Source organism: Dendropsophus ebraccatus, chromosome 12 (genome assembly GCF_027789765.1).
Source record: "Dendropsophus ebraccatus isolate aDenEbr1 chromosome 12, aDenEbr1.pat, whole genome shotgun sequence".
Taxonomy (NCBI): domain Eukaryota; kingdom Metazoa; phylum Chordata; class Amphibia; order Anura; family Hylidae; genus Dendropsophus; species Dendropsophus ebraccatus.
This window is the reverse complement of record NC_091465.1, coordinates 38,595,729-38,621,444: the sequence shown is the minus strand read 5'-3', so window position 1 is coordinate 38,621,444 and position 25,716 is coordinate 38,595,729. Positions and strand designations below refer to the sequence as shown.

Genomic DNA, 25,716 nt, shown 5'->3' with positions numbered 1-25,716 from the left:
GTTGTCAGACTGGATATGGTTGTCAGACTGGATATGGTTGTCAGACTGGATATGGTTGTCAGACTGGATATGGTTGTCAGACTGGATATGGTTGTCAAGTTGCAAGTTTCCATGTTGAACGTTTTCAAACTAAGAAAAGAGAGAATCTAAAGGAGGAGGAGGCTGCTGCGGCCTCTGCACACAGTAAAGGAGGAGGAGGCTGCCGTGGCCTCTGCACACAGTAAGTCCCATAACATTAATTTTACATGGTTTCAAATGTTGGCGACCAAATATTCTATTTGGCGCCTAAATTTTTCAGGTTAGGAGCCAATGGCTCCTAGGTAAATTTTTTAGTCTGGAGCCCTGCTGTAATGACAAAGTTACTCATTCTAAACACAATACTATTAAAATCCCATCACTAGAGATCAATTCTATAAGGTTAAAGTAAGGAACTGTATATTTTACTTCAATTTGTTTTACTTCCCAGGAGGACTTATCTTACTAGCATTAAAGTGTACCTGTCAATTAAAAAAAAACAAAAAAACTTTTGACATGTCATAGAGACATGTCAAAAGTTTTAATAGATTGGGGTCTAGACCCTGACAGATTATAAGAATGAGTAGAGAGAAGTGCATGGTCAAGCGCTTCTCTCTCCGCTCTCTGTGCATGTGACATAAGATGGTCTGACTTTCATTAAGAGTCCATCTTGGTCACAGAAAACTTTGTGAGCACTAACCCACACATATCTTCTTAAGCAAAGTTTTTTGGCCAAACATCAGCCCAGATCTGACACTTCCCAAATAACTAATATTACCATTGAAGAGAAGGAAGAGATTTTATACCATCAGAGATTTTAGACTATATGAGACATCTGATGGTGATTCCATCAAAGGGTTTTGTAAAGTGTTTTCACCAGTGAGATGCTGGGAGAACTGTGTGAGGACCCAAGATTTGAGATGTCACTGGAATGATATCTACAGTGTTGGAGTCTATAGTATACTGTATATTTATGCTAACATTAAAGTGCTGAAGCTGCCACCTTTAAGGTACGTTCAAACCTACCGGATCCGCAGCGTATTTTCTGCTGCGAATCCGCAGCAGATCCGCGGCAGATTTCATTTAAATAATTGAACACAGCATCAAATCTGTGCGTTCACACCTAGAGGATCCGCAGCAGATCTGCAGCAGATTTGATGGTGCAGATTTGATGCTGTGTTCAGTTATTTAAATGAAATCTACTGCGGATCTGCTGCAGGAAATTAGCTGCGGATCCGGTAAGTGTGAACGTACCCTTATTATGGGGACTGTATGACTGAAGTTTATGGGGGGCTCTTGACTCTCTCCCAAAAGATGATGGAGAGAAGATGTGGGAGAAAATTGTATGATAGAATACTTTAACATAAAAGAAATGTCAGTGATAGGTGCTCTTTAGGTATTTTAAAGTGTAGTTAGGAGGATAGAATATTAAAGAGATATTAAACTTTGACTCTGTTGCTGCCCTGGTGGAGAACATACCAAATGGCTATACTACCTTTACACGCTCCCCCACTGTCCACCTACATCATCTTAAGGTCTCAAACAATTCCAAGACAGACTCGTCTTGGCGGTGGCTGAACCAATCACTGACTGAGACGGGATAGCGCCATGGACAGTGATTGAATGAGCGAGCTGTCACTGACAAGATAATTCTTTCCCAGGAGTGGAGGCAGGATCGTTAGCCAAGACCTGAAGATGACACAGGAGGACACCGGGGGAGCGCAGAAAGGTAAGTATAGCATGTCTGCTATGTTCTCTGCCAGGGAATCAACATATTAAAAGTTTAAATTGGGCGGAATACCCCTTTAACTTAATGCTTATCTACCATCAGAATATCTTGCATTGTGTAAAAGGAAAGTATTTTAACAAAATCCATCTATACTGGGAAAAGGGCAAATTCTTCCCAGTGGGTTACTTTCTGCCATCCTGATTTTTTTTTTTTTTTTGTATAATATATGGTAATATAAAAAAACTGAAAAATTTAATTACAGCCATGCATATTGCAGAGTGAGTACAAATCTCGATATACGAAATAATAACAGATATTCCAACACTCTCGAAGAGGAAGAAACTGGTAACTCTTACAATGTATAAGTATAGAGCAAGTATGTAATAGCAAAGCAACGCACTGAAACACAAAGCAACACACTGTGTGCAGGACAGACAGAGAGGTCACAGTACATTCCCCATCCCACTTTATATAATGTAGACCCACAGAAGGGACATGGGCCAGAGTGGGATTATTCAGGAGCAGTGCAGAAGGAATAGGCTGCTCTCTGTCTGGGATCACATTATCAGCTGTCGGATCTCGGAATGAACTCATCTCTTGTCATGTCGCAGTACAGTAGCTGAAATGATTCTCCTGTCTCTTAATCCAATGTGCACAGACCAGGGAGAGACAATCAGCACCTCTACTTGCTGATCCAATGACTTGCTAGCAGAACAGAAGATGTGTCATTGCTCATATCCTCTATCTATCTAGTGAATGGGATCAGGCAAGCGTGTTGGGATAATGAAACCATCTGACAGCATTTATTCCAGAAAGTTCAATGTTGGGGTGCCTGGGAGGAGCACAAGAGCCACTGCTCTGTATATAAGGCCTTATAGTTTGTTGGGTGAATCCAAACCTGAACAGTTCTGCCTGACAGCTAGCACAAGACACCTGAGGAAAATGGATGTGACTATCCAACATCCCTGGTTCCGCCGTCAATTTTTCTCCGTCTTTGGACCAAACAGGATGTTTGAACAAAGTTTTGGGGATCACCTTCAAGAGGGCGATCTGTTTCCAACGGTGCTGTCCCCATTTTACTTCAGATTTCCTTTCCTCAGACTTCCATCCTGGATAGAAAGCGGCTTATCAGAGGTAACTAACTAGCTGTGTGTTTCATTTGTCACTTCTTTAGGCTATGTTCACACATCGTATATTTTCGTAAAATCACGTCCGGGAAGATCTTTTCAGAGACCGTCCGTTTTGCGTGACCCAGCCGGGTCACGGAACGGTCAGTCTCTTACGCTACGTGAACATAACCTTATAGCGTCATATCTATAGAATTCACTCCCTTGTTACAGAACTACAACTCCCAGCATGCCCTCAAAGCCAAAGACTAGTTATAGTTGTGTAACATGCTGGATATGGTGCTGGTGGATGCAAAACCCATCACATCTACACTTTAAGGCAATGACAATGTGAAAAATATAAACTTGTTAGTCTTATTTCCATTCAGAAAAAAGGAATTTAATAATGAACAAAATTATAGGACAGTCTACTAAGTGTTTACTAGCGTAAAATAATGACACATACTGGAACATACCTTTGCCTACTGCGCCTAATAAATAACAATATTCCCTATAATAAGGTCATTTGGCGGATACATAGAATTAGAAATGCATTGGTTCTGCGTTGGCTATGTGACTGTGTTAGGCTAGGTTCACACAATGTAAAAATAAGGGCAAAATACAGCTGTATTTGGATAAGTACAGACATATTTTGCCTTTAGTTTTACATTGTGTGAACATAGCCTTAAAGTATAGTCAGAGAAAGATCTATGTATAGATGACATATATAGTCATCTATACATAGATCCCTACAGACATACATCATGTCTGTGGATGGTTTGTAAACAACAGTGACCTGACCCTACCTCCCCTAGTATAAAAATACTTTCCATTCTATTTGAGAAGGTTAAACTTTATATACCTTCTCCTTAACTATATTATAGCTTTTTATCTGTTGTATGTGAACTTGATAGCAAGCATTTAGCTTTGCATTACATATACTGTAAAACGTTTGTATTATTTATTATCAGTGTATGGTGGTTTGACTGTGACATTTCTTGCAATTCTTATATATATTGAAATCTCAGTATTATTGGAGACTGCATATTATTTGAGCACTATATGTGGACAGTGTATAGCACTATTATCTTGCCACTTTATGACAGTATGCCTAAATACTTTAATGAGAGTGACGGATTGCTATAAACTCCTCTAAAAGGCACCTATAGTTTAGGGAGACCACCCCATGTGTATCCTCTGGTGTCTCCACTAATTCCGGAAAGGTTGAGAGTGAGACTGGTTGGACACCCTATACTTGTAAAAATTCAAAAATCTATTATACTGGATTGCACATTTCTACTGGAAGTCAAGGAAAGTTTTTTTTTTTTTTTTGTTTTTTTTTTTAATACCTTGGAAAAGATTTGATATCTTTAGTAACCCCCTTGGCCTGACAGTCATGGGGTGTATCCCTCCATGCCCACTAACTCTTTAGAGTAGAGCCATATCTTCTGTATGAGGTGGAGTTGATGGGTGTATAGTCAACAATTGCTGAGCTTCAGTGGATTCCAAGAGACACAAGAACCCAAAAATATATACATTTAGTCTAACAATCATGAAAGACTGTATCGCCTGCTCCTAACCCCTAAGAGGTAACAAAATAATATAACCAGAGGCTGCAAAATAGGGGCAGCCCCACTTTTCTAGTTGCCCAGGGCCCCATTTATGTTACATTGGCCCTGAACATCCTTTAGCTGTTCACTAACCCATCTACCAGTTCTCTGCTTTCAATACTTTAGGTTATTTCTTTTTTTGTCTAGTTCTGATCAGTAAGACTTCTTATGACTTTATATCTGACCTCTTCACACCTGAGCCTTGTTCTGGTCCCAGTGTGGGCACAAAAGTACCATCTAATCCTACAGTAATAAATCTGTTGCCACCCAGAAAATCCCTTATTAATATGTACGTATCCCATTACGGCAAGCGGGTATAACCTTACACTGGCACTCAACAACACACCCAAAAATATAATTTGTTTTCCCGATTAAGCTGAGGAACATGATCTGCCCTACAGTAAGGTCACAGGATATTGTATTATGCAATAATCCTTGGTTTGGGATATAGTTATATCCTCTTGGAAACAGGAGGCGTGGGTTTAGGGGATAGTGCAATGTCCTCTAGCAATGTGCACAGTTGTTGGATGCAAATATTTTTTACTACTTTTTGTCTTTTTGGGGATTGAAGAAGAGTCCATGTTGGGGGAAGGGGGGGGGGAGCAGTGTTTCCTTTGGATAGATGTAAAGTGTTTCATTATAGAGCTCCTATAGTAAAATATGGTGATGTTGCTAGATCTATCACCAGGATATCCCTGTAGACAAATCATGAGACTGCTTATTACTGAACAAGTAATAATAGGCCAAAGGAATTCAGTCACTTTTTGCATTATGCAAATGTATTGGATGGGATTATATACAAGTAAGAGCTCTGATTCCTTTATTACATAATAAATATTCTTGTTCTTCCAGTTGTGTATTCAGTACCAAGCATAGCCAGCAGCCCCCGAGTCATCACATTACCAGTGCGCAAACAATGAAACAGTCATAACTCCTGGACAATGGCCTTTGTGTAACACACTAATGGTTTGTGCTACCACTGACAAATACCGGGCTTGTCTGATACCTATGGGGGTCTGGGGTAATGAAGGTGTAACACAGGGTATAGTGATGGGGGTTACTTAGATACAGGTGGCCTGGTCTGATAAATTAATGTGTTTATAACATAATCTGAGGAATGGCTAAGTGTGATAGAGGGAGCCCCATACCTGTCTTACCACTGCTGTCGCTACTGATAACTCTGATCCCAGCCACAGTGTCAGCTATAAAACAGATGGCGTCTACTGTTCTGTTCAGTGTCCCTGATCGTATTAAGAGCAGAGTGCCTCCCACATTCATAGTGCCCCCAAAATACCTGTGCCAATAATGCCCCCAATGTTAATAGTACACACATAGTACCACAGTACCCTCAGTAGGCTCCAACCAAAAACCCCTTACATACTTACCTTACCCAACCCCATGTGACACCTAACATTGATGACTTCAACAGTCTAGGTCTAGGAGATGTAATGATGTCATCATGTCTATGCTAGTTTCCAGCACCAGTTGGTTGATTCCTACGAAAGTGAATGGTGGGACTGGTCACAGTTAGGGAGAGGGTCTTCTACTATTCTTATCTGCATCCTAAAGATGTAGTTTAATTTGGAAATAGCGCTTGCTGGAGACTTTGGGCATCCAAAAAAATCTGAGGCATGAGTTTGGAATGCCCAGACACCCCTATATATGACTATAGCGACCACATTCATAATTTTATAGTGATTCATCTGCTGTTAATTAAACCTCTTCCATTGTTTTCAACAGCTGAGACTGGAAAAGGACAAGTTTTGTGTTAACCTTGATGTGAAACATTTCTCCCCTGAAGAACTGAAAGTGAAAGTGGTGGGAGATTTCATTGAAATCCAGGGAAAACATGAGGAGCGTCAGGTAATAATCATTGAAATGGTAAAGAAAACTATCCTACCAAGTTTGGAGGTGTAGGAATTCCCTGATTGTAAACTTCTTTATTAGGCTGCGTGCACATGTAGACTAGCAGAAGATGATTTATAAGTGCAATAGCAACCAACTGCCTTTCATTTTGTAGAAGCCATTTGGTTCATGAGATTAATTACGTGACTGGTTCCAGTTGCTCAATTGTTCCACCATAATCCGAGATACATGTTTCCTGAGATACATTTTCTATATACAGATTTTCTTGCCCTTATAGAAGGGTAGATACGGCTGATCTTTCTGGTTACATCCTAAGGCTGGGTTCACACTATGTATATTTGAGGCTGTATTTGTGAGGCTGTATAGCAACCAAAACCAGGAGTGGATTGAAAACACAGAAAGGCTCTGTTCACATAATGTTGTAATTGAGTGGATGGCCGCCATTTAATGGCAAATATTTGCTGTTATTTTAAAACAACGGCTGTTATATTGAAATAATGGCCGTTATTTACTGTTATATGGCGGCCATCCACTCAATTTCAACATTGTGTGAACAGAGCCTTTCTGTGTTTTCAATCCACTCCTGGTTTTGGTTGCTATGAGGACCTGACATGAGGACCAAATACAGCCTGAAATATACATAGTGTGAACCCAGCCTAAAGGAATTAAAATATAGTGATGCCTTGGATTACAAGCATAATTCATTCCGAGACCGTGCTTGTAATCCAAATACACTCTTAAACCAAAGCGAAATTTTCCCATAAGAAATCATTGAAATGCAGACAAATGGTTCCACACCCCAAAAATAATGATTTTATATTCTGAATAACATGTAGAACAGATGAAACAAAAAATGAGAAACAGCTGAATATGTGATATTATAAGTTACTGAACAATATAGCAATCAGCGTGTAAAGTATAATGTATAGTAAATGCGTAAACCTGATAACGTAATAGCAGTTTGTAAATACTGGATGGAACTGCAGGTCCCCATAATGCAGTAGCGTAGTACAACAGGCTAGAATAGAGAAGCAGGGCTGCTGTCAGAGGTCTGTGTGGTCACATGACAGCAATGGGGAAGGGGTATGTTCAGCATGGACCAAATCAGGACTGACAGAGACTGCAGGGAACATGCAGGAATGAGCAGGACATATGTGGGCACATACATGCAGCTCTCTGTCTGGGGAGAGAGGGGTTACAGCTATGAAGAGATTACCTCCACAGTCCTGTCCCCTGATGTAAGCCCCAGCCGGAAGTGGATCTGCTATGATTTAGAAGGTGAGGGAGACTTCCTGGGTCAGAGTACAGAGCTGTAGACCTCGCTATGCAGACCATGTCCCTCCCCCACTCGCCCTCCCACCCAGTACAGGGAGCTCTTAAACCAAAGCAATGCTCTTAAACCAAGTCACAATTTTGAAAAACTGTTAGCCCTTCTTCCAAAACGCTCTTAAACCAAGTTACCACTGTATATAGAAGTGTATATATAGAGCTTTACCAGTCGTCTAGGGCAGTAGTTATAGCCCAAGGCAATTATAAGTATTAATAGATATAACGTATTACAGTTAGCAAGCTGATGATTAAAGGGAACCTGTCACCCTAGATTCTGACGCTGAGCCCGCCCGACCCCCAGTGCAGCCCCGGATACTTACCCTTTGCTGCAAGTCACGCTCCTGGACCGGTCCCCGGCCGGAGATATCTGCGCCAGAGGGTGAGAGCGTGCTGTATGCAAATTACATGAGATGAGTCCGATGCCCATAGAGAATGACTGGAGCCGTCATTCTCTATTATCGTCGAACTCATCTCTGGAGCACGCGCGCATGGCTGCCGACAGCGATATCTCTGTCCCGGGACCGGGTCCAGGAGCGTGACTTGCAGGAAAGGGTAAGTATCTGGGGCTGCGCCAGGTGACAGGTTTCCTTTAAGGCTGGGTTCACACTGCATTTTGCAGTCTGTTTAACATATCTGTTTTATGGGAAAAAGCGGATGCAAAAACAGATTGTTTGGATCAATTTTCCTTTTGAATTCTATTATAACAAAAAAAATATATATTTTTCTGTACGTTAAGCGTAACAATTTAAAAACTGATCCACTAAATGGACTGCATAAACGCAGTTTGAACCCAGCCTAACTCAAAGGTTTTTAAAAAGCTTCAAAACTATTAACATTGCTACTGGTTATCCTCCCTTTTCCCAGGATGAGCATGGCTATGTTTCCAGAGACTTCCAACGAAAATATAAAATCCCAGCAGACGTCGATCCCCTCTCCATCACCTCATCCTTGTCCCCAGATGGAGTCCTGACTGTAACTGGACCAAGGAAAATGGCCGACGTTCCTGAACGCTCCATCCCCATCACCCGTGAAGAGAAGGTGGCCATTGGTGCTGCCATCAAGAAGTAGAATCTCTCAGCATTTTCCGCAAGAGAAGATACCTTTTCACCCTGCCAGAGAGAGTGCGCGCGTACTACACTGCTACATGTATTTATTTGTGCTGTCCTGTGACCAAATCAAATTACTAATGCAAATAAAAGCAAGGAGAAGCATCGGCATGTGTTTCAATGATAACCCTCTGTACTCATTTACTTACGGACGCAGAATGTTTTACGCTTAAAGGAGTTTTTCAGCATTAGAAAAACATGGCCACTTTCTTCCAGAGACAGCTCCACTCTTGTCCACCATTTGGGTGCAGGTTTTGCAACTCCAGTTACACTGAAGTGAATGGAGCTTAATTGGAAACCACACCTGAACTGAAGACAAGAGTCATATAGGGAAAGATTTATCAAACATGGTGTAAAGTGAAACTAGCTCAGTTGCCCCTAGCAACCAATCAGATTCCACTTTTCATTCCTTATAGACTCTTTGGGAAATGAAAGCTGGAATCTGATTGGTTGCTAGGGGCAACTGAGCTAGTTTCACTTTACACCAGGTTTGATAAATCTTCCCCATTGTCTCTAAAAGAAAGTAGGCATGTTTACCTAATGCTGGATAACCCCTTTAAATATCTTTTGCATTATCTTGTCCAATTCCGCTTTAGCTCACAATATGACAAGACAAATTTTGGGATTTCCATTCAACCAATAACAACTCAGAAGCCATAAAAGAGAGAGGAGAGGTGGCAATTTATTTTTTAGAGTGCCGTCAATCCGCTGCGGATCCATTGCCAGTTCTTTTCTATAAGAATACATACTGGCAGTGGTATTGAAATCCCGCCGCAAGTATGTAAGTTAAAGGACAAGTGCCTTGAAAAACTTTTTACCAGTAATTGAAGCACATTACAAAGTTATATAACTCTGTAATGTGCTTCAATCACCTATCTGCCTCCCTTTCCTGTCTTTTTCCCCCTCCACCCCCCAATTCCACTGTGATTGTGTATCCCCGTAGAAAAAAACTGGCAATGGACCCACAGCGGATTTCACAGTGAATTTGCAGTGTGAAATCTGCTGCAAATTTGGTATGTGTAAAGCTACCCTAAATCTAATCCCTACTATTCCAAGTACTTTGGGAGGATTTAAGGTGATTGTTTACCTTAAAGGCATCTCCTATAGAAACAATAGCACACCTATCTCTAGTTTGTGTGTGGTATTGCAGCTTAGTTGATTGACGTGAATCGAGCAGAGTTGCAATACCACACAAAAACTTAGGACAAGTGGGGCACTGTTTTGGGGGAAAAGCAGATATGTTTTTCTCATCATGGGTATCTAATTTAAAGGGGCTTTCTGTATAAACTGAAAACAAATGTTGCAAATAGGTTTGGACAGACCTCGAGATTCACTTATTTCTAATCACAACCGATTTAGGAGAGTTATTTAATCCAAAGTTATAATGTGTTTATATAATACACTAATTGTTTAATACAAGATCTAACATGAGTCTAGTAGAATACTGTACAAGAGTAGCTTGCAATTCATGGATGGCACAGATAGTCATAATGTTCCTTCCAGTACTGCAATACTACATAGGAACTTGATGCTTTAGTCTTCTGATAGAAAAGAGATATAATGTTGGTAACCTTGAGGCTGGTGTTAATATGCCCTAACAAGGGTAATATGTATGTTCTAAATTCCTGTTATTCTGGGTTGGTATTATAGAGCAATATAAACGAAATGATTCTATAAATTATAAGTAACAAGATTTCCATATTGTCTTCAATGAAGAAAATCAGGATGATGGCTAAGCGCTGCCATAGTCAATCATATAGCAGGATCTTTGCTGAGGTCTGTGTTGTGGTGGTATCAGCTCAGGTTGATGTCCAGGGAAAACATGCGGCTGTCTCTTTAAAACTTAAAAAAAAATGAAAAGAAATGAAAGTTTAGCTAGAGTTTTCATACCCATACACATTTATGTGATGTATAGTAGCTGTGTGTGCTGTATATTCTGCAGCCAAATATTCTGCAGCCATGGTTATTAGGATTAATGATGATGTGATTACTGCAAATGAAAAAAACATTATAAGTACAGTGCAGTGCTCCAAAGAGGAGTGAAAGTTATCATGGCATCTAACTATGGCAGGGCCTGTGGATGCAACACCATATTGCCATGCCATACCAAAAAAAGGCAGTCCGTTTCTGCAGATATGGTAAAGTTACCATTCTGTCCTATACATAGGTACACAACAATGTAAACCTTTGCAATAAGTAGAGCCCCTTTATGATCTCGGCCATATGGCCGTCCTTCTTTTCTCTATGTACACCATTGATCTCTATTAGTACAGTGATAGCTAGCGTGGTGTCCTTGTTCTGTACCTTGTCTCCCTTCAGAGCCACTGTTCCTTAGATACTCAGCGTTATATGATGTCTCAAAGTAGTGCGCATACTGAAAAAAAGAAACCAATTGATTAACAATTTTAAAAAAGTTGGATAAAGAAGAAAATCTGAGAAAACCTTATCTGATACTTCCAATGCAATGCTTACCTGATAACAAAACTGGCACTATATTTAGTCCAATTCAGTTTGATCTTTGATGCCACATGTGTAGTGATCAGATACAAATGTCATATAACACTTGCCAACTCAGTCACCCTAACGTGCAGTTAGACCATGGCGGCCATAAACGGGGCGCTGACAGATAGGGGGCGCTGGTGCACCCTCCGGACCTCACTCAGCCCCGTGCGTGCCTTTCGCCTGCACGCCCGCCCCATCATCTGCCCCTGCGCTCGGCCCATCACCTGCCACAATACCGCCCGCAGCTCTCTGGAAGATCCCCCAGGGCCCCCCCCCCCCTCCCCGGACCGCACCTCACCTCAGTGGCGTGCGCGCCAACCCCCCCCCGCGCCCCATCACCTGCTCAGATGACCCCTGCCTGCAGCTCTCCCCGGACCACGCTCAGCCGCCACCGCCAGGCCGCAGCCCCCGCACGCATCTTCTCTGCTGCGGGATCCTGTTCCGCGCAGGCTTGGGGAGAAGAGGAGAAGAGAGAAGGACCCCGCCGTATGCTAGGATGAGGTGAGTATAATGTGTTTTTATTTTCTTTTGTGTGTGTGTGTATTTAGCGGGGGCGGGGGGGGGGGGGGGGCAGTGTTGCTATAGGGGAAAACCACAAGGGGGTTTATTACTATTACTGTGGGGGGAGCCCTGGGGGGATTATTACTATTGGGGGGGGGGCAGTGGGGGGATTATTACTGTAAGGGGGAGCACTGGGGGATTATTTATTACTGTAAGGGGGAGCACTGGGGGGATTATTACTATTAGGGGGAGCCCTAGGGTATTATTTATTACTGTAAGGGGGAGCACTGGGGGGATTATTACTGTGAGGTGGAGCACTGGGGGGATTATTACTATTAGGGGGGAGCACTGGGGAGATTACTATTAGGTGGGAGCACTGGGGAGATTATTACTATTAGGGGGGAGCACTGGGGGAATTATTACTATTAGGGGGAGCACTGGGGGGATTATTACTATTAGGGGGAGCACTGGGGGGATTATTACTATTAGAGGGGAGCTCTGGGGGGGATTATTACTATAGGGACAGCACGGGGGGGGGGATAACTATTTGGGTACTGCACAGTGGGCATTATTATTATATAGAGGCAAAGAAGGGGGCATTATTACTATATGGAGGACACAGCAGGGGATCCTACCTACAGGGGGCAACCTACATACCTACTGACTTTACTGCATATGACACAAAGAAGTGGAAGTTGTTGTAAAAGTGCAGAGCCTAAGATGTTTGTCTGGCAGGTTCAGAAGAGAATTGTGACTGCAAGAAATCATCATGGGGGTCCGGGCCAGATGGAGGGGAAAAGTGACGCCCCACATCAAAGAAGACGTCACCTGTGAGTCACTGAATTACTTTTTTTTGCCTCAAGTAAAAAAAAAAGGTTGAATAACACGGCTCTATGCCATAATACACACACTGCTTCTCTATAGCAACAATCGCCTCCCCCCCCTTTACATTACTTAAAGGGGGGGGGGGGCGATTTTAGCAAGATTCGCCCTGTCGTCAAAATTACCTAGAAACGGCCCTGCGTATGGAGACTTATTTTCAACAAAGCTCCAGGGGGAAAAATACCCTGCCCTGTATTTATGAGGGATGAACCCGCCCGGCTGTCTACAGATGGGTGACTGCTCCCTTTTTGAGGAAATTCTGGTTTGGTTTATATGAGATACTTTTCTTCCTGTCGGAGGTGAGCCCATATGTAAGTTTCTGGAAACTAAAGCAAAATCTGTTTCAGGGCCGTCATATTCGAGCCATGGGATGTTCACTGGTAACAGTCTATTTGGGCCATGTTCTGGTCTATGTCTTCTTCCATAGAAATGCTTGGTACAGTTACAAATCAATCCATGCTATTTCACAGGTTTCTCTCAGTTTCTAATCATGCCCCCCACCCCAAAAAAAACAAACATAAAACCACTTTGGCAAAGAATAAATCATCAGTACCTGAGAAGGCAATGGTTTTCTTTCCTCCAGTTTACGCAGGTCATAACGTTCCTGATTCCAGTTTCCAATGAGAGTCTTGTTGCGGTAGGCGTCCTCTTTGGTTGTGCACCTCCATCCATACTGCTTGAACTTCGTCTCCGGTCTGAGATCTACCCACACCTCACCGTGTCCATCTGCTTTCAGATCAGAACCAAAATGTGACATTCTTCAAAAAGAACACAGGCTTAACGTTTTGGTATGTGTCTTTCTGACTATAGACATTACGGCATATACAGTACATATAACATAAAGGTCTGGTAAGTCATTGGACTTCCACATATCAGAGAAGTGGGGAGCACCAGGCTTGCATGCCATATGTGCAGCCGACTCTCCCTTCATTATTTACCTGGATACAGCCTCTTCCAATAAGTGGGGATCCCAGAGGTGACCCTAAGCATATGCCATAAATATTGATCATATACTGTAAGAATGAGGGTCTGCAGACTCATATACTGGAATGAGGGGCCCTATACTCTATATCAGGGGTAGGGAACCTTGGCTCTCCAGCTATTGCAAAACTACAACTCCCATCATGCCTAGACAGCCAAAGCTAAAGCTTTAAATAAAATAAAAGAGGATAGCGCTCCATAGCGCGGATCAAAGGTATAAAGACAGGGAGGAAACAGCGTATACGGAGACCCTCACCTGGTGGGGTTGTGCTATAGATAGAGGCACAACACTCATCAAAGCATGTATAAAAGACCGCAGCCACTCCCGCTATCCCAAGGGAATGATATACATAAAAAACCTCCAACACCACGAATCACGGATCAAGGGGCGCAGGTCCAGAAGGAAAAGACAAAGATGACGTGTAAAATAAATTTAATAAGACTCAACGCGTTTCGGAACCGCACCGTTTCCTTTCTTAAGAGTATGACTCTTGAGAAAGGAACCGGTGCGGTTCCGAAACGCATTGAGTCTTATTAAATTTATTTTACACGTCATCTTTATCTTTTTCTTCTGGACCTGCGCCCCTTGATCCGTGATGTTGGAGGTTTTTTATGTAAAGCTAAAGCTTTGGCTGTGCAGGCATGATGGGAGTTGTAGTTTTGCAACAGCTGGAAAGCCAAGGTTCCCTACCCCGGCTCCATATACTATGTCTGACCTATTCTGCTTTGCCAACAACCACCCACATGTCATGGGGCATTTCAGTGCTGATCAGGATACAGAACAGATGAAGGTTATATGACATATGGCTGGCTGCTCCGCCAGACCATCGATTGCATACAGTAAACTGGTTATGAACTATATTGTATCAGGAGTAGTTGTCCGGCTGTTCCCATCTGCATTGTGTTTTCTTTTTATCTTTTACATCAATAGTACCAGTCTCCCCAGTTTCCTGGCACTTTTTTTTTTAAACTGGGAAAAATAATTTTTTTATCTCCTAAGTTTCAATATATTCTAGCACCAGCTGATGGCTCATCATATGTTCTTATTATAATTATATATATATGTAACAAATATCTAATAACATAGAATCCCACAGACTAGTCATTCCCAATCTGTGTCCCTCCAGGTGGGGAGAGCTGCCATAGACTATGTACAGTATATAAGCGCTGGCTGAATAAATATACATACGCGAGTCTTTGCAGATGTTCGCAACTCCCGTTTGTTGATGCCCGTTGCTTAGTAACAGAACGTGACGTCACTAGTATGCGCCGCGGAACATGGGCGCTAGGCTGGGGAGAGTCACGTGGTTTTAGAAGTGAGCCGGCTCATGGTTGTCCTGCGATGGGGGCTTCACCGTGTGTCCGTGCCTGGAGCCGGGTGGATGGGAGATGGAATAATAACTGAGGACCTGAACACGTGATGGGTGAGTGACGTCACTGGGGAGCGGTGATCCCTGGGATCTGAGGACATTACAATTGACTTGTTGAATAGGAGGCAGCTGTGAGGGGCTGTGGTGTCCTGTATCAGAGCCTGGGTGTATGGGGCTGCTGGGAGGCAAGCACTGAGGTTACTGGACCAAATCACAGATCAGAAAGAAGAATGGTGTATTGTCTATGGGATTTAGCATTATACATTACACTATACCCCTGTATAGATATGGAGACAGTCAGTACAGACTTCAAACATATCCTTAAAGGGAACCTGACACATTGTTATAGAGCAGGAGGAGCCTAGAAGACAGGTATACTGAGATAGATAGATAGATAGATAGATAGATATATATATATATATATAGTTAAATAGTCAACTGGGTGGTTCTACTAAGTGATTGGCAGCTGTGTGTATAAGTGTGAAAGCTGTCAATCACTGAGCAGACCCACCCACTTGACTACTTAGCCCAGAATGAGCAGTGGTGTAAGTTCTACCTTTCTTTCTGTGGGTTTTCTCCAGGTACCCCAATTTCCATTTCCAAAATCATCCCTGTACAGCCCTGTAGCATATGTTGGATCTACATAAATGAATAAAATAAATGTTTTTTCAACCCGGATGCATAATCTGTAATATAAAGAATTCAAAAGGTATATACAAAAGACAACAAAATTCTCCTTAAAGTATATGTATATACTGTCACACAAACCCCACCAATATGATTGTGGGAAGCTCTGACTAATGAGACCAAAAAGTATTATCACCATAAGTCCCTGTTCGCACAGTCAGTCTTGTGTACAGTCATATAATGAATGGTAAATACGGTTTCCTAATGCCCAAAGATACCGACAGGCAGGTGCCTCAAAGGTATATATATCGGTAGGGCTATAACCAACCGTTTTCCACAATCTAGGACAAGAAAGTCACAACCATAATGCCAAATTGTCTGGCCCTGTCACCTGGCTATATATGACAATCGAGTCCCCTGTGCATATCACAACACCTAGCCCTACGCGTTTCACACACCCATATGGTGAGATCATCAGGGGCTGGACAGGTGGATATATACTCATATGCAAATAAAAATCAATGTGCAGTGCAAACATTTAATATGACACCACACATACATAACAAAAAAGGATGATGTAGGGCAGAGACCCCCGTAGCTGGGTACTCACTGAACCTTAAAAGTATAGCGTTCGCGGGTAAAGTCCTATGTTGGCAGTGGCTGACACAGGACGTTTATCCACGTAGTGCTATTGGTATATAGGTGAGAATTATTCCATCGATATCCCTACAGGTCTGGTCCTCCGCCCGGAGTTGTCATCCCCCGACTCTGCAGTGGCATTCTGCCACTGCAGAGTCGGGGGATGACAACTCCGGGCGGAGGACCAGACCTGTAGGGATATCGATGGAATAATTCTCACCTATATACCAATAGCACTACGTGGATAAACGTCCTGTGTCAGCCACTGCCAACATAGGACTTTACCCGCGAACGCTATACTTTTAAGGTTCAGTGAGTACCCAGCTACGGGGGTCTCTGCCCTACATCATCCTTTTTTGTTATGTATGTGTGGTGTCATATTAAATGTTTGCACTGCACATTGATTTTTATTTGCATATGAGTATATATCCACCTGTCCAGCCCCTGATGATCTCACCATATGGGTGTGTGAAACGCGTAGGGCTAGGTGTTGTGATATGCACAGGGGACTCGATTGTCATATATAGCCAGGTGACAGGGCCAGACAATTTGGCATTATGGTTGTGACTTTCTTGTCCTAGATTGTGGAAAACGGTTGGTTATAGCCCTACCGATATATATACCTTTGAGGCACCTGCCTGTCGGTATCTTTGGGCATTAGGAAACCGTATTTACCATTCATTATATGACTGTACACAAGACTGACTGTGCGAACAGGGACTTATGGTGATAATACTTTTTGGTCTCATTAGTCAGAGCTTCCCACAATCATATTGGTGGGGTTTGTGTGACAGTATATACATATACTTTAAGGAGAATTTTGTTGTCTTTTGTATATACCTTTTGAATTATTTTGGATACCTATTTTACTAATAGAAATAAAAGTTATATTTTAAAGCTTATCCTTCTTCAAATTTACACATTTATAGCGAAGGCTGCCTCTATATTGTGGTTGTGTACTTTAAATACACTACATCCCTTTAGTAATCTGTAATATAGCCACCTGAAAAGAACACCGGCAAGGTTTGTAACCCAGCTGTAGGCTATAGGAATACACAGCCACATTGGTCACACACACAAAGATGGAGCGACATCACACCTAATGTTAGTAAATGGGGTCGCATTGTGACAGCAACATAGCCTTACTAGGAATGGCACAGAGTATATGGGGCCCCCCTCCTGCACGGGCCCCATAGCAGCTGCTCACTCTGCCTCTATGGTAGCTACGCCACTGAGGAATGGTAGGAAGAAAAATCTGTTACTGGTCACATGCAACTTTGTTACCTGCGACCAAGCTATTTCAGTAACAGCCAAGTTGCAACTATAATAGAGTCATGTGACAGCAAGTTGCCGATATTTTGCACAAGATATTTGACAGTATAATATGTTCAAATGCAGCAAGCAATTTAAAAAAAATATCACATTAGATTCTTAACCCCTAAGTCTACACTACTGTATCCATTGATTTCTTTGTATATACTTTATACATGTTGCAGATCAAGATCCGCAGAAGAAGACCCTCACTATTCTGTTGGTGGGAGAGGGGAATTTCTCATTCTCTGCTTCCCTGTGTGACACCAGCCAGGACTGCCCTCTTATTACTGCCACCTGCTATGAGCCAGAAGATGTCGTGTGTAAACAGGATCTTACACGGGAAAATGTCCAGCACCTTAGAAGTAAAGGTAAGGTATATGGAACCTGGTTTATTGTCTGCTGGATTGCTTAGAGCAGGCATGGTTAACCTTGGCACTCCAGCTGTTACAAAACTACAATTCCCATCATTCCTTGACAGCCAAAGATATGGCTTGGGCTGCCAAGTTAGGATGGGAATTGTAGTTTTGCAACAGCTGGAGTGCCAAGGTCGCCATCACAGGCTTAGGCATTGTCCCGCCATAACATAATGCAGTGGTAAGGAACCTAGGCTCTCCAGCTGTTGCAAAACTACAACTTCCATCATGGCTGGACAGCCAAAGCTTTATGATGAAAGTAAGACTTCTTCTTGCTATATACTATAGGAGCTGTGGTTCACTTTGGGGTGGATGCTACAAAACTACATGAATACGTCTTTCTCACTCATCATCTTTATGACAAAATAATTTTCAACTTTCCTCATTGTGGGAGAAAGGCGGGAGTGAAGAAGAACAGAGATCTGCTGTCTAGTTTTTTTCACAGGTAAGTTACAAGGGTGATCTGCCTTTACAGGGAATTGTGTATTTGACTATCGCTTCTTTTCTCATTATGGTCAAAATTTATCTCCCCAATAATTGTGTATTTTAGATGCAGCATGAGAGTGTATCCACCATTATATATATATTGTTCCTGCTTTTTGTATTACAGCTGTGCAGATGTCCTTTCTTCGAAAGGAGAAATCCATGTGGCCTTATGCCAAGGACAAGGAGGCACTCCTGCTGATCAGCCTAAGAGGGAATGGCATAACAGCTGGCAAGTGGTTAACATGGCTGCGACAGCAGGGTTCATCCTGTCTTCAGTAGTACCGTTTGATTCTGATAGGCACTGCAGTTACCAAAGCACTGGGTACAGGTAATGGGATAGTCTGCTGCTTGTATACAGCATGTGTATCAACCTAAAGTTTCAGCAAATACAGAGTATTTATTACATACTAGTTCAACCATAGTGACTGGCACTATGGGTACAATGGATGTCTATGTGGGGTGACACGGTTTAACATTACTTCTCAAATAATCGTGGTGCTCCCTCTCGGGTGATTCTGCAGGACATGCACATAATCCGAGAGTAAATAGATGCATAGAGAGGGCACTCCCCCTAAGCTTGGCTTTATACGTACCGTATTGCAGCAGATTTTCTGCTGCAGATTAACAGCAGAAAATCTGCCGCGATACAGTACATGTAAAGCTATATGACTAAATGATTGAACTAATCATTAAATCCGCACTGTCAAATCTGCTGCGGATCCGCAGCATATTTGATGGTGCAGATTTAATGCTGTGTTCATTAATTTAGTCAAATCTGCTGCGGATCTGCTACGATACAGTACGTGTGAAGCTACGCTTAGTGTACAAACACACTGGGCGGATTCGTAGCGGATTTCTCTCTGCGAATTCACAGCGAGACCCCCTGCAGATCCCTGCCCTGTACACTTATGGGCAGACAAACTCGCAGCAGGATGGACATTCGGCTGCGAGTTTGTCAGCATCCCGCCCCGTTAACCCCCTGCCGCCGGAGCCTATACGTCACCTGGTCCCCACTCCAGCTTGCTTCGGGGCTCCCGGTGTCTTCATGTCCCGCTCAGCCAATCAGTGCGCTGCGGTGGGGCAGTGCACTGATTGGCAGAGCAGGACTTGCCAGGAACCCCCGAAGCAAGCCGGAGCGGGGAGCAGGGGATGTATAGGCTTCGGCGGCGGGGGTGTTTGTACCCTTATAGAACTATCTTTTATTTTCTTAGTTCATCACTTCATCTATAACATGCTGTAGAAGATGGCATGGACGCCAACACCTCTATAATTAAAACAATACAGCTTCTCTTTACCTGTTATGCTGAACTAAGTAGATAAAGGAATGTTCTATAAGGGTGAGTGCCCTCTCTATGCATCTATTTATTCTCAGATCATTACATACTAGCCTTCTCTCATTATAAAACACTTTCTTTATGTTTTCTTTTTGTTGTTGCTTTCTATTTTACTGCCTTCTGCTGTGTCCTGGCACCAGTGACGCCCATCACTGACGCTTTTCGGCAACTGATTTTTTATAACTGATTACAAGTCAGTCAGAACAGGCTCCAGGACACTGCAAGAGGCAGTAGAATAGAATCTAAACAACATTTTAATAAAAACCCACAGAAAAATAATAGAAATACATTTAAATATGTCCATAGCTCTTAAATATAATAATAAATATTATTTGTTTGCTGAAAACAGAATACCCCCAGTGTAAACATTTGTAAAATTATATATATATATATATATATATATATAGCTTTGATAAAGTTATGTTACTTTGTAATATAATGTCGTCATTAAAATAAATATATTTATATATTTAAATATATAATAAATATATTTGTGTGTATATATTTTTTATTTATATACTATTCTCCCATGAGTGGCAGCAGTAAGGGGCTCCCCAGGCTTCTCTACTGCCACCAACATTCGTGTTGAGAAGTGTAGGACTGTACAAGTCCTGGTTCCTGCTCCCCCGCTGTAATCAAGCACAGTTAGGAATAGAGCGCTCCCACATGTACTGTATATTCTTATGTATTAGAATATACAGTACGCTAGAGGCTGGCTGTCTGTAGCACTGTGTCCCTGGGAGTCTCTGCAGAGTGTATGGTCATTACTATGATTGCTCACCATAATAGAAGCACAAACAAGTGATAGTCATTCCTGTACCGGGGACACAGTGCTGCTGACAGTCAGCCTCCCTTAGGGCCCTATTCCACCGGACGATTATCGTTAGCATAATCGTTAACGATTAACGATCTCAAACGACCGCTATTGCGAAAGACCTGAAAACGTTCACTCATTTCCATGGAACGATAATCGTTACTTATGATCGTAATTGCGATCGTTTCTTCTTCCGTATTTATTCGCTATTGCGTTCGTATCTATTGCGAACGACCGAACGATGTCTTATTCAATGCGAACGATTTGCGAACGTTTTGCGAACGAGCAACGATAAAAATAGGTCCAGGTCTTATAAAGCGATCAACGATTTCTCGTTCGGTCGTTAATCGTTACTGCATTTCAACCGAACGATTATCGTTTAGATTCGAACGATTTAACGATAATCTGAACGATAATCGTCCGGTGGAATAGGGCCCTTAGTGTAATTAACTTATAACTATGGTTCTTTTATTCCTTTCAAGCCAAAACTAGCCTGGCCTTTGAGGGGTTAACGTTTCTTGCATCCTTTGTAGGAGCCAGGAGAAATCATTCCATGTGGTTGGAGCCTTGAATCACGTGTTCACCAGAAGTTTACCATTGGAGAACATTACAGCATTACAAGTAATCGATAGGTTAACGTCTGTCTCGGAGTCAACATACATTAATGCAGAAGTAAACAGGTGATGATATAAGCGGCTGTACTAAGGGATCTTCTCTAGTCACTAAAATGGATTGAGGGTGCACTTGTCACATGACCTGCATTGAAGTCAATGCTAACAAAGTTACATGTGACCTGCAACCAAAAATCAATCAAAGTTGACTTTTGTGTGACTGTCATTTTGCAGGTCTCATTGTGACCACAGAGTAGATTATTAGATGCAACATTGCAGTCTTCATGTAGCATCTTTAACGTTGTTCGCTGTGTAGCCCTGACCTAAGGAACTTTGGTGACTGTAACTAGTCGCTGCACAGTGTACCGTGTCCCTGAAAATAAGACCTAGTAGAGGTTTGGCTGAATTGCTAAATATAAGACCTCCTCCGAAAATAAGACCTAGCAAAGTATTTGGAAGCATGCCCACTAAACGGAGCCCCAGGGCATTCAGCTGTTATTCTTTTTAGCCCCGCGCTGTTGTCCCCTACATTCACTGTTCGTCGCAGAGCAGCTGCATGTAAGACACGAAGACCATCACCTGCCACCAACCTCGATGTTCCCTTCCGCAGCTGTCACTTGTAAATGTGCAGGCAAGGCATCAAGAGGCCTGCCTTCATCCATGTTTCCCCTATCGACAGGTCTGCCGTTATCCCATTGCCTGCCGCCATATCATACGCTGTCCCTGCTGTCCTGCATGGGTGTGCTGTGGTGAGCTCCCCCTCTTGGCTGCAAGCTGCCATACCATACGCTCTCCCTGCTGTGCTGTATGGGTGTGCTGTAGTGAGCTCGCCCTGGGGGCCGGAAGCCACCATACCATACGCTCTGTCCCTGCTGTGCATATGACAAGTGAATTCTTCTTCATGGAAAAATAAGACATCCCCTGGAAATAAAACCTAGCATATCTTTGGGAGCAAAAATTTATATCAGACTCAGACTGTAGTTTAGGAGATACGAGTTGAGCTTACTTGCCGTGAATAATGAGAACATTTGCTCTTAGATGTTGATAAATGAGACCCTTTTAAAATGTATCTTTTTCATCTTTCAGGGGTTTTCTAGGGAGAACATGTCATCCCATTAGTGTATTATATGAAGAACTGATAACCTATTGTGAACAGAGGCTTCGTGTGAACGTCTTACAAGACACCTTTCCCCTCATTTGTCATGGTGATCATGGTCCTCCATATTCAGCGTCTTGCTCCAACCTTTACTTTGTGACTCCTAATAAAGACCGAAGAGCAGCAGAAAGTGCTGGTGATTCCTGTAAGAAGCACCTATGTCCTCTTGAGAAAGACAATAGATCGGAAACTTCTTTGTCCAGTATCCATACCAATCATACCATGGGGCTGTATCACCTCAGACCGTCACTTACATGCTTCATAGATGATATTACTTGTGGTTTCAAACTGCGACCAGATCTTCTGACCATTGTGAGTGGACTTGTTTTCAGGAAGTGCTTAGTATCTCCCAGGACCATGCCGGTTTATCATGAGATGCTCATGTTGTTGGACTACAGCGGTGATACTCCTACAGCCCAGCTCCAGCTGTTAATGGACACTATTAAGTCTGCCATAGACACCATTACGGCAGCGGTCATCGCTGATACTACCAAAACTGTGACCATTCAGAAAATGGAGAAAAGTGAAGAAGAGTATACCATCACCATGTCACCTGCGGTTTGTGGTCAGATACTAGGGACTATTAAAGTGGTCGCTCCCAGGAATCAGTACACAAACTCTGGAGTTCTCGTAGCCGCTCTGAATTTAGATTTATTAGCCATGTGTCTTGTAGACATTGAAGACTGGCGCATGCTGTGGACGGAAGATATAAGATTCATTCAACAATTTCATCATCGGGTCTTAAAACCTTTCCAGAGCTTTTCTCTATATCCTCCATATTATGTTCACGATGTTAGTTTTTGGGTTGAGGATCACTCCATATTTAATGATCTGAAGTTTCACACCATAGCACAGCGAGTGTCCAAGGGAAACATTGTTGATATTCAATTACTGGACCAGTATAAAAATGTGGAAACTGGAAAAACTAGTCTGTGTTACCGGCTGAAATATCAGTCTTGTGATCGAGCCCTGAGTTATGGATCGGCACTGACAATGCAGCTACAGCTAAGAGACGAGCTGCACAGGAGATTACAGGTCATTCTCAGGTAGCATGATGAATGGAGCTGGTTCCACATCATGGACATACATTTCTTAAAGGGGTTATCCAGCGCTACAAAAACAGGGCTACTTTTCCCCCTCTCTTGTCTCTAGTTTGGGTGGGGTTTGGGACTCCAAAAGTTCCATTGAAGTAAATGGAGCTTAATTTCAAACCACACCTGACCTGGAGACAAGAGAGGGGGAAAAGTGGCCATGTTTTTGTAGCTCTGGATAACTCCTTTAAAGGGGTTTAACCTCTTTAAAGCTGTGAAAAAATCTGCTTAAAATAAACAGTAACTTATAATAAAAAAAGATCCCCCATTGTATCTATTAACCTTAGGCTCGGTTCACACTACGTTTTTGCAATCGTTTTTCTTTTGCATACGTTTTAGAAAAAAAACAGATGCATTTGTGTGCATCCGTTGTGATCCGTTTTTACACTGACTTCCATTCTAAAAAAAAGAAAGTGGATCAAAACGCATCCTTTTTTTTAACGTACACAAAAATGTGTCCAGCTACGTTTTTCGTACGTTAAAAAAAGATATGCGTTAGATCTGTTTTGATCCAGGACGACTCTGTTACAGGTATTCCATGCGAAACATGTAAATGCGGCCTTATACTACGTTTACACGGAACGAGGATTGGCTGAAGAGGCCGGGAATTTCGAACGCCCGCTACGCCGAGCAGGTAAGGTATGCTCGTGGCCCGAGCGGCGGGGGTGTCAATCGGAGCGGCTGGGGTGTCGATCGGAGCGGCTGGAGTGGCGATCGAGCCGACGCAGGGGGCTGCAGGATGCGTGGCCGGGCTGCGGGCGGCCGGACTTTTGCAACGACCGCTTACACGGAACGATCTGCAGATTTTTTGCAAACGATCAACGACGATTTGAGAACATGTTGAAAGATCAAAATGAACAATTTCTCGTTCGTCGTTTGATCGTTCGCTGCGTTTACACATACGATTATCGTTTGAATCCGACTGTTATTGTGCAAATTCGCACAATAATCGTTCCGTGTAAACGCAGCATTACTCATACGTTTTCAGCAGGAATAATAGAGGAACCTAACACAGGCTTCTGTGGGGTTGTACAATATATGAAAGATAAAAAAAAATGTACAGAATATGTAAATCATCTCTTTATAATAAAGATATTTTTAAACAGTTTTTGCTGTCTCTTTTTGTGAATCCATAGAAAAAGGAAATAAACATGAATCAGTCCAGTTTTCACAACAGTCACTTGATCAACTGTGCTAGGATACACATTTTTCTTGCGTTGTTTGGGTCAGTGCCACCTTCATATAATCATATATGTCATCATTTCAGAAAGTCCACCGACCTCTGTACCTCCAGCCGATCTCCATATCTGCCCCTGGCTTCTTTGTTATGAATACAGCTGCGGGTACGGCCATGACCTGCAGCTCTATTCATTCCTAATGAGCCACCGGAAAGAGCAAAGTAAGCACTATTCATAACACAAGATTTGTAAGAAAGATCACCGGCACTATTCCCTTTGTTGGCTTATGTGCAGTCAATTAGACATTTAATATGGGCTATGAGAATTGCAATGGAGGTGCTCCTCACAACAGAATCTTTTATCCAAACAGTCAAGTAGATAGAAAGCTGAGGCCACTCACCCATTAGTTGCAAAATACTTTATTCCAGAATGCGATTAAAATCTCCTTGATACATATCACTCTTGAGCAGACGCCATACCACTTCACAACATAGACATCAACATGATGACAATTTCACGCGCATGCGCGCTTCATCAGATGACTCCCTCTGATGAAGCGCGAAAGTGCGTGAAATGGCCATCATGCTGATGTCTATGCTGTGAAGTGGTATGGCGTCTGCTCAAGAGTGATATGTATCAAGGAGATTTTAATCGCATTCTGGAATAAAGTATTTTGCAACTAATGTGGATGAGTGCCCTCAGCTTTCTATCTACTTGACTGTCACTATTCATGACAAAGTCAGGCGTCCGATACAGAGATTGGCGGCAAGTTTATTTTGCCTTGCCAATCTCTTAAATTTAACTAGAGTCATTGTATTATAAGAAGCATTATATGGAACCCGATTCCCCTATGTAAGTTATCTTACAATAAATCAAATAAAGATGATTAAAGGAGAAGTCCGGGCAAATTGATTTTTTAACAAGTGCTGGGGAGGAAAAAGAAATAACATACTTTAACACTGGTGGCCATGTACCGCCGATTCCTGGTCTGAGCTGGACCCGGGTCCTGACATGTGCAGTCCACTACAGCAGCTGACTGGCTGAGCAGGTCGCACA

General features: G+C 42.5%; 3 protein-coding genes across 4 annotated transcripts; 2 read left to right on the top strand and 1 right to left on the bottom strand.

Moving 5' to 3' along the window:
* Positions 1 to 2,254: 2,254 nt before the first annotated feature.
* Positions 2,255 to 8,889, top strand: CRYAB (crystallin alpha B). The gene is made up of 3 exons (XM_069948274.1): positions 2,255 to 2,878; positions 6,201 to 6,323; positions 8,520 to 8,889. Exons 1-3 carry the CDS (start codon positions 2,501 to 2,503, stop codon positions 8,721 to 8,723), a joined length of 705 nt encoding a protein of 234 aa, XP_069804375.1. The 5' UTR covers positions 2,255 to 2,500; the 3' UTR covers positions 8,724 to 8,889.
* Positions 8,890 to 9,680: 791 nt separating this feature from the next.
* CFAP68 (cilia and flagella associated protein 68) lies at positions 9,681 to 15,002 on the bottom strand. 2 transcript variants are annotated; one of them, XM_069948330.1, is made up of 4 exons: positions 14,817 to 15,002; positions 13,200 to 13,404; positions 11,066 to 11,135; positions 9,681 to 10,603 (listed from the first exon to the last, which is right to left on the bottom strand). In XM_069948330.1, exons 2-4 carry the CDS (start codon positions 13,401 to 13,403, stop codon positions 10,494 to 10,496), a joined length of 384 nt encoding a protein of 127 aa, XP_069804431.1. In that variant the 5' UTR covers position 13,404; positions 14,817 to 15,002; the 3' UTR covers positions 9,681 to 10,493. The 2 variants fall into 2 exon arrangements, with proteins under 2 accessions (XP_069804431.1, XP_069804432.1); XM_069948331.1 differs by lacking the exon at positions 14,817 to 15,002 and adding an exon at positions 14,727 to 14,799.
* Positions 14,901 to 24,575, top strand: FDXACB1 (ferredoxin-fold anticodon binding domain containing 1). Its single transcript, XM_069948329.1, has 6 exons — positions 14,901 to 15,051; positions 17,760 to 17,945; positions 18,279 to 18,435; positions 18,601 to 18,804; positions 21,158 to 21,304; positions 22,322 to 24,575. The coding sequence occupies exons 1-6, from the start codon at positions 15,048 to 15,050 to the stop codon at positions 23,439 to 23,441; spliced, it is 1,818 nt and encodes a 605-aa protein (XP_069804430.1). The 5' UTR covers positions 14,901 to 15,047; the 3' UTR covers positions 23,442 to 24,575.
* Positions 24,576 to 25,716: the final 1,141 nt, after the last annotated feature.